Source organism: Lithobates pipiens, unplaced genomic scaffold (assembly GCF_037356315.1).
Source record: "Lithobates pipiens isolate NorthernLeopardFrog02 unplaced genomic scaffold, aLitPip1_a1.2 Scaffold_16, whole genome shotgun sequence".
Classification (NCBI taxonomy): domain Eukaryota; kingdom Metazoa; phylum Chordata; class Amphibia; order Anura; family Ranidae; genus Lithobates; species Lithobates pipiens.
The window spans coordinates 480,258,892-480,271,465 of record NW_027507748.1 but is presented as its reverse complement, the minus strand read 5'-3'; the positions used below and the strand labels follow the sequence as shown (position 1 = coordinate 480,271,465).

Genomic DNA, 12,574 nt, shown 5'->3' with positions numbered 1-12,574 from the left:
TTTATACAGATTCCCGATAGAGAGCCAAGTTTGTAAAAAATTGCCAAGGCAGCAGTAAGGGACGGGCCAGCGTCATTCAGGTACAGGAGAGTATCATCGGCGTAGAGAGAGAGCTTCTCCTCCACGCCCCCAATCCATAGCCCACGGACCTCCAGCGACCGCCTAACTACAATCGCCAGAGGTTCCAGGGCCAGTGCAAACAGAGCACACGACAGGGGACATCCCTGCCGCGTACCCCTGTGCAGTTCAAAAGAGTCCGAAATCCAATCATTTGTCCTAACCCTGGCCCTTGGAGCCCGGTAGAGCAATTTAATCCAGTGTACAAACCTAGGGCCAAAACCGAACCTCTGCATCACCCCCCATAGGTATAGCCATTCCACCGAGTCAAATGCCTTTTCGGCATCCAGGGAGGCAATGACCCGGGACCCCGTGTTTACATGTGACATAGAAAGATTTAAGAACAGTCGCCTAATATTAATGTCGGTACTCTTACCTGGCATAAAGCCAATCTGGTCAGCCTGGATCAGTTTGGAAATGATCGAAGACAGGCGGGTGGCCAATATCTTTGCCAAAACTTTTGCGTCAACATTTAGCAACGAGATTGGCCTATATGAGGCACACTCCTGTGGGTCCTTGCCGGGTTTGGGTACGAGTACAAATGACAGCCTCCTCCATGGACCTAGGCAACTCATCCACCTCCTTCAGCCCAGAAAACAGGGCCCACAGCCTAGGTGCAAGGAGATCAGCGTGCTGAGTGTAGAATTCGGTGGGCAGACCGTCCGCCCCGGGTGTCTTCCCTGTTTGCAAACTCCCCATTGCAGCCTGAACCTCTTCAAGTGTTATGTCCCTCTCTAGTTCTAGGGTATCCTCAGCAGTTAGAGTAGGGATGGGAATACTATTCAGATAAGTCTGTAGGTCATCCGGTGAGTAACGAGCCCTAGAGGAATACATCCCCCAAAAGTACTCCACAAACTCCACATTTACACCCCCAGGGGAAGTCACCAATTGTCCCTGAGCACCCCGAACACAGGCAATGTGAGAGGAAGCAACCTGAGCTCGAGCAAGCCAAGCCAGCAGTCTACCATTCTTATTGCCATGTTCGAATACCCTCTGCCGGGAAAACATATCCTTCCTCGTCTGCTCCACATTATGAAGGGACAAGTCCCGCAGTGCCCCCTGCCATTCACTGTAGGCAGATTCACTGGGAGTTTGAACATAGGACTCCTCAGACTTAGACGCCCTCTCCTCCAGTGCCTCCCGCAAAACAGCCGCCTCCCTCTGAACCGCTGATATACAAGAGATGTACTCCCCCCCTGACCACTGATTTGAAAGCATCCCACCCCGTACGGACATCCATAGAGTCCCCATTTGCATTCCAATAGTTACACATAGCCTCCATAATCGGATCCTGCAATTTACCATCCATCAGCCAGTATCTGGAAAGGCGCCAGAGCCTCAAACCCAGAGCTCTGTCCAGAGACAAAGTAAGGTTCAGAGGAGCATGGTCAGAGATCCCTCGTGACAGGTGTTCCGCCCCCCTCACCCATCTCAATGCGCCACCAGAGGCATATGCCAGATCTATGCGGGACAATGCCCTGTGAGAGGCTGAGTGACATGTAAATTGCCTCTCCCGGGGATGAAATTGTCGCCACACATCCGTGAGGCCAAAAGGTATCTGCCCAACCCTGGAGAGCCGATGAGGGCCTGGCTGCCCCCCGCAGTCTGTCCATACTCTGACGGTACGAAATTAAAATCCCCAAGTAGAAAAATTTCCTGAGTGCCATATCCCATAGCAATGTGCATGATATCATACAGTACTTGGACATCCGCGGGGGGGGGGGTACAACCCCACCAACACAAATTGTTTCTCATGCATCACCATATGTAATTTAACATATCTGCCCTCGGGGTCTGTCCAAACATCCAACATCTGTAGGGGGAGAGACCTGCGGCCCAAAAAACACTTACCCCCTAGCATAACCAGAGTAGGTGGAATGATAGTGGGAGCCCACCCAGGCCCCCTAAGACCAAGGATTTTATTGCCTAACAAATGCGTCTCTTGCAAAATACATAGCTTGGGATTGTACCTCTGCAAATACTTGAACACTAGAGAGCGCTTAGTAGCCGAGTTCAATCCCCTGACATTCCAAGAGATTATTGAAATATTCGCCATAACTTACAAAGTATTGACATTTTTAGGGTCCGCATGTCCCCCCCCCCCCACCAACCCCCCGCGGGCCTAACAGTAGAGATAGCATTAGGCATAAGACATACAACCAACCCAATATGCAGCTATAGTAACACAAAGACTTCCAGACTCAAAAACTGGTAGCAAACAACCATCCCCAAAGTCTACAACGACAGAAACTGTAACCGTAACCCCCCTACCAACTTCAGGAGAGGTTTCAGACCCCGAACCCCAACCATAACAACGAAAAGTAGTTTACTCAGTTAAGGGAGCGTCAGCTATGTGCAACCGTCACGTGCAACTGATCGATAGAGATGCTGGTACATAACAAGCAACCGCATTCTCCTGGGTGATCCCAGGGGCACAAAAACTTTGGGGTCAACCCTCCAACTCCGAGACCCCCACCCCGGGCTCCCCCATCTGATATAAGACAAACACGTCCAGAATAAACAAAAAGGAGGAACCCATCCGATCCCCCCCCTCCCCCCCCCCCCTCCCCCAAGTCCCACATAGGTATATCCACGTCCGCTCCAGTCCAGCTTCAATCCGGATCTAAAGTTCCTTGGACTCCAGAAGAGAGGAGACAGTACGTCCATGTTGCCCCCATAGAGAACAGTCCCACCCCGCCACTGCAAAAATAGAATCAGCTAACACATACGAACAATTGCAGGGGGGGGACACAAAACATTCAAAAGAAATAGTAAAGGGACATCAGTACACTCAGCTATTCTCCTCAGCGGGGAGGCAGCATCTCCAGCCATGCCGCCGCATCCCGGGGGGTGGTAAAAAATCTCACTGTTTCGCCATCTTGGACCCTCAGCTTTGCAGGAAAGAGAACACTGTACTTTATATTCCGGGCTCTCAGACCCACTTTAACTTGATCAAAGGATCTACGAAGTTTCTGTGTCTCCATGGAGTAATCCGGGAAAAAAAGTAAATTGCCATTCTGGCATTTCAGCTCGCCCACTCTGCGTGCCGCTCAGAGGATCTCGTCCCGATCTCTAAAATTAAGCATTCGGAAGATCAGTGTACGTGGGCGGGCGCCAGGAGGTCCAGGGACCGGGGGGATCCGATGAGCGCGCTCCACCGTGTAATACTAGGAGAACTGCGCCTCCAGGAGCAAGCTCTTCAGCAGTTCCTCCACAAACACGATCGGATTCCTTCCCTCCACACCCTCCGGCAAACCGACAAGCCGAAGGTTATTTCTTCGGTTTCTATTTTCGGCGGTGTCCACTTTATATTCCAAAGCGCGTACCTTCGTCTGTAGGGTGCGGATGGATACAGCGTGTTCCTGGACAGTATCCTCCGTGTGGCCCGTTCTCTGCTCCACCTCCAAAACCCGGGAACGGAGCTTGTTCTGATCTTGCCAAACCAGTCCCACGTCCAGCTGCACCGCTTCAATCTTACTCGTGAATGTAGCCTGGCAGGTAGCGATCGCCGCCATCACGTCCTGGAATCCCGGCTGAGTCTCCTCTGATCGCTCCTCCATTGCGGTCTGCGTCGCCATGTTTTGCGCCTTTGCAGCAGGAGCCGGCACGTCCGGGGCCTCCTTCGGGGTAACAACCTCCGAGCCGGACGGGAAATAAAGCTTTTTCCCCCTATGTCAGGTCTTGCAGGGCATCCGGAGCAGCTCGGGAGCAACTCGGGGTCTTTTTAAAAGTAAACTGTGCTTGAAAAAGAAGGATTAATGTTGGATCACCAGCAGAGCTCTAGACCATGCGTCCTCTCAGTTCGCCATCCAGGCCACGCCCCCAATAGGCATGATTGTTAATTGGTTGTATGTTTTAACTGCACAAGTACCCCATTTAGGAGGGGGGAGGGAGGGAGGGAGGACTTCTCCAGATAGAAGGTATCCAGAAAAATCTGCTAGATAAACAAGTACAGAGAATGAATCAGCCAAATTTGCTCTAGGTTCCACACATACAGCAATAAGATCTTATATTATGTACAACCCACTTTTCTGAAAAACCCATTCAAGCGGGTGATAACGTCTGAACCAATATTTATAACCAAACACATACTTCTAAACAGAGATACCCATTCAAAAAACGAAAGCAATAAACAATTTGAAACCATGTACCATACAGTCACCTTTTTTTTTTTAATATACAAATGGGATCAAAATAGCTATTTAGGGAAAGAAAAATTAAAGCGGGAGTAAACCCGCAGATGTTTTTTTCTACCTGCAAAGGAAAAGGCATAATGAGCTAGTTATGCACCGCATACTAGTTCATTATGAAATACTTACCTTAGAACGAGGCCCCGACATCTGGTCCGATCCACGCCGAGGGAGCTGACACGCCGAGGGAGCTCCCTCTGCGTTTCTTCCGGGTATCGCGGCTGCAGCGCCGTGAGTGGCCGGAGCCGCGATACCGTCACTCCCGCGCGGGAGATTTCATCCCGGCCGGGTCCGGCCACTGCCGGGCTTTCAGCCAAGAATCCCCTTGTGCGCATGCGCCGCTGCAGTCAGCGGCGCATACTGAGGGAATAGTATACAACCACTTTAAATGCTGTAAAAAATCAGCAAGGCCCTGTACAGCATTACACACTTAATTTTCCATCACACTATTGACTGCTATTGCAACACTACATAAAATGAGTTCACACTTAGGTTGATTTGATTAAAAGCGGGCCAAAGAGGGATCGGAAATCAATCTGGATCCATCTATGTGCAGGTTGGTTGCTCTACAGATGATCAATCAACTGCAGCACAACCAGCCTGTCAGGTCTTTTTTTGCTTGGTCACTGCTAGTGGGTATAGCGGTCAGCAGAGATCGTTGTACTTTGATAGCCGTGCAACCTCTCACTATTAGAATATCACAGCGGGAGGGATTCCCTCATCAACACTGACCACAGTTGAAGGACAGAAAAGCTTTCATAAATGCATGGCTTGCCTTAAGGCATTTTTGCAAAGGAACCCTTAGCTTAGTGAAGGAGGTGGAGCTCTGCTGACTTCCAGCATTCAAGCAAAAAAAATAAAAAATAAAATAAAATGTTTATTTCCTTTCAAGTCATGTATTCTTTGCAAAGTGAATTTTCACCAAATTCACTACGCCAAGGGTAAAATTCCCTTGCAAACTGAACCCCTCAGCCGTGTCTTAATTTGACATCAATATCAAAACAGTGTCTTCATTAAAGCGGACCTCCACCCTGAAGTGGACGTTCCGCTCATCTGATCCCTCCCCTTTCAGGGGGGAGGGGTGCAGATACCTGGATAATCCAGGTATCTGCACCCACTTCCGGGACAAGCTAGCCACAGATGCCCAGCCCCCCCCCCCCCATTGTGTCCTGGGAAACAGTTCCCAGGACACAGCGGGGACCAGTGGAGACACGCAGAGCGACTCGCGCATGCGCAGTAGGGAACCGGGCAGTGAAGCGGCAATGCTTCACTTCCCGATTCCCTGACAGAAGATGGCGGCGGGGGCAGTGGAGGGACGAGCGATTGCTCGTCATCTGCTGCCGACATCGCTGGATCCTGGGACAGGTGAGTGTCAATTTATTAAGTCAGCAGCTGCAATATTTGTCGCTGCTAGCTTTTAATATTTTTTTTTTTAAAAAGGTGCAGCTCCTCTTTAAGGTTCTACATTCAGTAGTATCATCAGATTTGCTGACCATTTTATTGAATAAATCTTTGTTTTACATTCAGTTCTACATTAAAATCAATTCTGCCCTGTGGAATAATAAGATGAATATGTAGTAGCAGCAGTCACCCAATGATCTACCTCAAGGTAATGTAATGACTAACTAAATAGGGGTGCGTTGCTGCTATGTTACCAGACTGGTGGAGTGGATTTAAAAATGTATAAATCCAATATTGTGAACTACAAACCACCTCCCTCTTCAGTGGTGATCAAAACCTCAAATGCTAGGACTCATAGTGAAAAGATTAGCGACTGTATTTTCAATTGTGTACTCCTATATTAGTATGGACTACAATGCACTTCCCCGTTTAATGTGTAAACTGTTAAAATAAAGCTAAAAATATACTCAAAAACACGCACACCAGCAATCTTTAAAAAATGCAGTATGAATGTGCCTTTTCCATGCAGACATCATGGTGATTCCACGTGTGCTCCCTCTCAAACCACGCTCACCAGAAATGTATGACCCCTTATTTCTAAGTGGGTCAAATGGCACTGTATATAAATAACTCACTCTGGCTCCAAGGAGCTGTTGTGGATTCCTCCTGGTTTTCCTACAAGACCTCCTTTTACAGTTAGTACTTTCCTATAACTTCATCAAACCACTCCTGATTTTTTTTTTATAAGGGGGAGGGGATCTCAAATGAAACTCTATAGTCTGTTTGCCTTGCAACTTCCAGGGTTACACACAAGCTTAACAGCCCTCTGGAGCTGTGAATGGGACGTGGGTGGGAAATCCACACAAATCTGTTTCTACTCTCTTTGACATGGAACCAATCTGCTCATCAGGGCTGGTACAAAGGGGGGCAGAAGGGGCAGATGCCCTGTGCGGGAAAATTTACTAGAGGAAGGGGGGCACAGCATAGGCAATCAGCTTGTAAGATCTGTGTGTGACTTTCTCTCACTGGAATTGGATCGCATGAGTGTTTACACCCATGTGATCGATTCCTGTCATAATCCACAGTTCGCACTGCGATTTGTGAACCAATCTAGGGGTGTCATTAACATTGTATTGACACCCACAGCGGTTCACAGAAGGCAGTGTGAACTGCCTGCGCAAGAGATGCGATGCGGTAACCGGCGTTGGAATCGCGCTGGTTCCCGCATCGCTACAATGTGAAAGTTTAGGGTGCATGCCCTCACCCACCTACTCCCCTGTGATTTGACACAGCAGGAGACCATCAGCAGATCCCAGCCAATGATTCATGGCTGGGACCTGCTAAATGGCTGTGTCAAATCACAGCCCAGAGCTCTGTGCTGACATTCAATACAGGGCTCTGTGCAAAGGGAATGGTCACGTTTCTTTTCCCTGCAAAGCAGGCAAAATAAGCAAATCAAATTGTAGCAAAAGGCAGAACACATTACACATTTTTTAGGCGCACAATTAACCCCTTGATTGCCCTTAGATGTTCACCCCTTCCCAGCCAGTCTAATTAATACAGTGACAGTGCATATTAGCACTGACCACTGTATTTGTGTCACTGGTGATGTGGCAGTTAGTCAGTTCCCACAAAGTGTCACTTAAGCCAAGTACACACGGGCCAAATGTCGGAAGACAATGGCCAGATAAGAAAAAACAAACTGGCTAACATTTGGCCCGTGTGTGTATATATCTGTCCGACAGAAGCCGGGCGTTTGGCCAGCTTCTGTAGGATGAACATGCTGGAAAACCACCAGCCGACCGACTCCCGATCATCGCTGTTAGCCAATGGCAGAGAGCGCTGATTCAGAGTGTTCTGGCGGGGCCCACTGTCAGAACACAACAGCTCAGCAGGGGAGATGGGCGGGGGGGGGGGGGTCAGTTTGCCATCTTCGCCCTGGGCACCGAATGACCTTGTCCACTGTTGGCACTCATTCACCAGAAACACTCAAAAAGTCCAGGAGAAAAAATATCTAGTGTAGTAGTTTATTGAATGTAATATAAAATGTGCACTCACATAAAATAGTGCCAACAAAGGCACCAACACAGATCACTCACTTGCCAAAGGAATTAACCAAGCACCACTTTTCATGCGTTCCACGAAACCGGAAGTGATGCTGGGGAAGTATCTGCAAGTGCTGTCAGCAATCCAGCCTCAATGCATTTTGTGTGTTTTCAGGAAGCTTGCATTTAAAGAAAAAGTACATTGATATTTTCTCTGGGCTTTTTGAGTGTTTGTCTCTGGTGAATGAGAGCCAACAGTGGACGTCATGAGCAGATTGGTTCCGGCTCCTTCTCCTGGGAGGCTATTCCTAGTGCGTGCAGGCTGCTTTGTTGGCCGCATAGGTCTGGTAAGTGCGGAATTTATCTGCACATGATGAAGCACATTGTATTTAAGAAGACATTGTCACCCAGTGTGGCAGTATGATTATATGCATATGCGAAACATGATGCAATCATTTGATTTGTCATTTTGAAGCACTTGTATGTTTGTAAGGGTAGCGCCTATTTTTATTTACTTTGCAAACAGTTCATATGTTTAGGCACTTACAGAGCACATCATACAATTTTGTTCTAACCAAAAGCTCTGTAAAACTTTGAATGTTAAACACTGTTTACACTGACCTCAAAGCATATATGGTTTTAGCTGAGCTGCTTTTAAAACATAGGGCCAATTCTGACTTCTCACATACGTGTAAAAACAATTTTTTTGCTTGAAAAATTACTTAGAACCCCCAAACATTATACTGTATAAACATGAGGGGTGTCTAAAAAGTTTGGTAAATAGTATCAGAAAAACAAACAAAACAATACAAATTACCTTTAGGCCCCTTTCACACATGCGGACCGTATGTCCGTATTTCATCCATCCGTTTGTGGATGAAATACGGACATAAATGCATTCCTATGGGATAGCAGGTGTCTGCTTATGACCATCCGCTGACACCCGATGTCGTCCGTCTCCGCTATGGTCCGATTCTGCAGACGGAGGAAAATCCTATTTTTCTATCTGTCTGCAGAGCGGATCAGATGAACACGGACAGACAGTGTGAAAGGGGCCTTAATGACCTTCAAAATAAATAGCCATCTTTCAGAACACACTTTTGGCAGCGTTCATAAAGCTTCGGGAAACTGTCAAAGGCCTCTTTTCTAATGAATTGCAGAACCGCTGGCACACATTCTTGGATTGCCACTACGTTCACAAATCGTGCGCCTTTCATGACGCTCTTCAGGCGGGAAAACAGAAAGGGGTCCATGGAGTCCAGAACATGGGAGTGTGGTGGATGATTGGAGAACAAGTATGCCACGCTGAGCCAAGAATTGTCGCACAAGGATCGCACAGTGCACAGGCGCATTATAGTGCAGCAACATCCACCGTCCAGTCATGTGCTTCTATCCCCGTAACACTTTTACCAACATTTCATGCGTCTTCATCGCCGGTTTCCCCAATCTGTAGCAGAACTTGATGTTCACTCGTTGCTCCATTGCACTGTGACACTATCTCTCACACGGACTACGTTTGACTGCCTGCAGCAAGTTTACCCTAACGGTCACGTGTACTCCACGCTAGGTGGCACTTCTCAACATGTTTCTGGATGGCCGTGTGCATGCGCGCACCTGGTTCATGTTGCTATTGAGGTATCTGACCAGTCTCCAAGCTTTTTGGACACACCTCATAGATTTGAGCAGAGGCCCTATAGAATAAAATAATGGGTGTTGCAGTTTTTTTTATATATCACAGTAATTGTGCAGCGGTTTTTCAAACACAATTGGTTAGTGGCTAAAGAAAAAAAATAATCTGTGCCATCAGAATTAAAGATTATTATTTACAGATGGAATATTCAGAAACTACCACCTTGAATTTCTGTCCATAAATATATTAGGCCCCATGCACACAGGATGTTTGCCTAACCCACATAATTTATTCTGGCCACTGAAATGAATTCACGCTAAAGCGCCTGACATTAATGCACATTTACATGCATCAAGCGCTTTTTTTTCTGCCAAAAATGCAGCTGCTCCCGGACACACGGGCAGTGGAGTTTTTTTCTGCCTCTAAACCCCTGTGTGTGCATGGACATAGGTAAAAAAATAAATAAAAAAAACACAACAACACAGACACCCCTAAAAGCAACCTTTTTTTAATGCTTGGCGTGCACAAGGCTTTAAAGTTAAAATCAGAAGTTTTTTTTTTATCTTAATGCATTCTATGTGTTAAGAGAAAAAGCCTTCTGTGTGCAGCAGCCACCCCAGTACCCCCTAACACTTACCTGAGACCCATCTCCTTCCAGCAATGTCCATGAGTGTATCAGCCATCCGAGACGCTTCCTCCCGATTGGCTGAGACACTGCAGTGGCGACATTGGTTCCCGTTGCTGTCAATGTCAGTCAGCCAATCAGGGATGGGGTAGAGCTGGGCCGCAGCTCCGTGTCTAAATGGACACAGTGAGCTGTGACTCGGCTTGGGTTCCCCCACAGCAAGCTGTTTGCTGTGGGGGCTCTGAACAGAAGGGAGGGGCAAGGAGAGCCGAAGAGGAACCCGAGAATGAGGAGGATCCGGGCTGCTCTGTGCATATAATATACTGCACAGAGGAGGCAAGTATAACTTTTTTTTGTTTGTTTCTATAAAATTACAAACAACTAGACTTTACAGTCACTTTAATCCATCACTTGAATTAACAAATCCTGTTTAAGCCACTTTTCGTTGAAAGGATGGCATTTTGACACTGGGTAATATGTAAACAGTCAAGTACTTTATCAGATTTCACACTGTGCATACAGGACATCTGGAGGGAACATCTGGAGGGAACATACAATTGAGTGCTACTTTCAGAGTGCAGTCAGCTCTCGCTTGTGCACAGTGAATGATGGCACTGTATAAAAGATGTAGTGCACAAAAAGGCATAGAAAAAGTATCTGGTAAGTAACTTTGCAAGCCAACTCGAGATCTGGCAAGTAACAGCACAGTAAAGTTAAAATGTAGAAGCTGGTGAAATGCCCTGTAATGTTGGAGAAAAACAAGAAAAATGTACCTTGCAGCTCCCAGACTTTCAAAGGCAGCATCTCATTAGTGCTTTCAATCAGATGTTTTCGAAACTCCACCAAATTATTTTTCAGATCAGGATACATTTGTCTTGAAAAAAATCCAACAGAATTTGTAAATTAAACATAAGACACAGAGGAATACTCAATATACAAGTAATGTGCATTACATTGCAATAGCACGCAAAATAAAAAACTCGTTAACAAGCCAATTTATAGTTCAGTCATGCAATACAAAATAAAGTCTATCAAAAAAATTAAAAGCGTTCGTTCACCTTTTCACAAAAAATGAAATGGTGAACTAAATTACAACACCCTCCCCACCAGCCAGTAATGGCTGCAATTAGCTCCCTAGATGATGATCTCCCCCTGCCCACGCTAGCTGATGTAGCGGTCTGGTCATTTGAACACCGATCTCTTCGGCATCCTTTATTTCTTCAGGGCTCAGAAAAAAAAAGCTCATTGCTCAGCGTAGTCACATGTCACCACTGACCAATTCAAAAGGAAGAAATAAAATAAGTGATTGGGTACTCTACAACAGCCCACAGTAAGACCACCCCCTCACTCAATTAAGTGGGGTTTTATAGCCAATCCACTGCATAAGAAAAAAAAGGAATGGAAGAAAAAGAGAACCAAACAAAACAAAGGACGATAACCTTGAACCTCCGATGTATAACTGACATATTAAAAAAAAAAAAAATATAGGGTTGAACAGCAATATAGAGAAACACACATGTGCGCGCACACACACACACACACACACACACACACACACACACACGCGCGCTTTATTAAATGTACAAAAATGGAGACAATAAAAACACAAAAACAGAACGACCTTCTGCCACTATAAAAAAGAGAAACACAAAAGTCCTATTGCTGCATCACCCATAGGAATTTTCTGGTAGAATATATAGCTCTTTATTAAGAAGAAGAAGAAGAACAAACTTTATCTATTGCTGTTCAGCCCACTTTTTTTTAAAATAGGTCAGTTATATCCCAAAGGTTTGAGGTTGCAGCACTGACCAACAACTGCTAGCCATTGCAAATATCATGCTATACAGCCTCTGTGGTGTGCACTTCATTTTTCAAAATGCCCCAACCGCTATACCAACTTGTATGGGCAGTGGAAGCAAATCATCGAGAAATCCAAGTACCGCAGGATCGGGGGGGGGGGGGGGGGGAACCTGTCATTTTGAAGCACTTGTTGTTTGTAAGGGTAGCGCCTGGAAGACTCCACGAAGCATTTGACACTACCGATGACAGGACCTGGAACACCTCCAGGTGCAGGGACCCTTCTTCTGATCAAGGTTTTGATGGTGGGGGCCCATCAATTGTACACTCAATGTAAATGGAAGACAAAAGCTGAAACAGGAAGTTCTGCCTGAAGCAGAATCCTTTCTACCTTTCTTGCCACGGCAAGACTTCTGGTCCCTTCCTGACAGTTAATGTATGCAACTGCTGTAGTGTAACCCAACTGTCTGGATTCTTTTCGAGATGACCTCGTAGTTGGGCTGTTTAGCCTTGCAAAAATGCTAATTTGGAGATTGTGTGCAGACTAAACCCCTGTTTTTAACACATACTGTTAGACAGGTTATTGGTTGTCTGTGGGCTGGTGGTAAGTAAAGCTTGGTTTTTTTCCTTGGTTTATCCTTGGGTTTGTTTGTATATATAATTTGGAGATAGGACTGCCCTGGCCTCCAAGTCCCCTGCACAACTCTCTCACAGGATTCCTCCCCAGGCTGACAGACTGGTATACATAGTGAGGATCTTTTAAGAAAGT

General features: G+C 46.4%; 1 protein-coding gene across 3 annotated transcripts in view; it reads right to left on the bottom strand.

Moving 5' to 3' along the window:
- The window catches only part of UGGT2 (UDP-glucose glycoprotein glucosyltransferase 2), a 672,069-nt gene that overhangs the window by 602,793 nt on the left and 56,702 nt on the right, over window positions 1–12,574 (bottom strand). For all 3 annotated transcript variants that reach the window (XM_077483028.1, XM_077483030.1, XM_077483029.1), the window contains exon 8: window positions 10,782–10,882. In XM_077483028.1, the coding sequence (XP_077339154.1) occupies window positions 10,782–10,882 (101 nt within the window). The remainder of the gene's footprint in view (window positions 1–10,781; window positions 10,883–12,574) is intronic.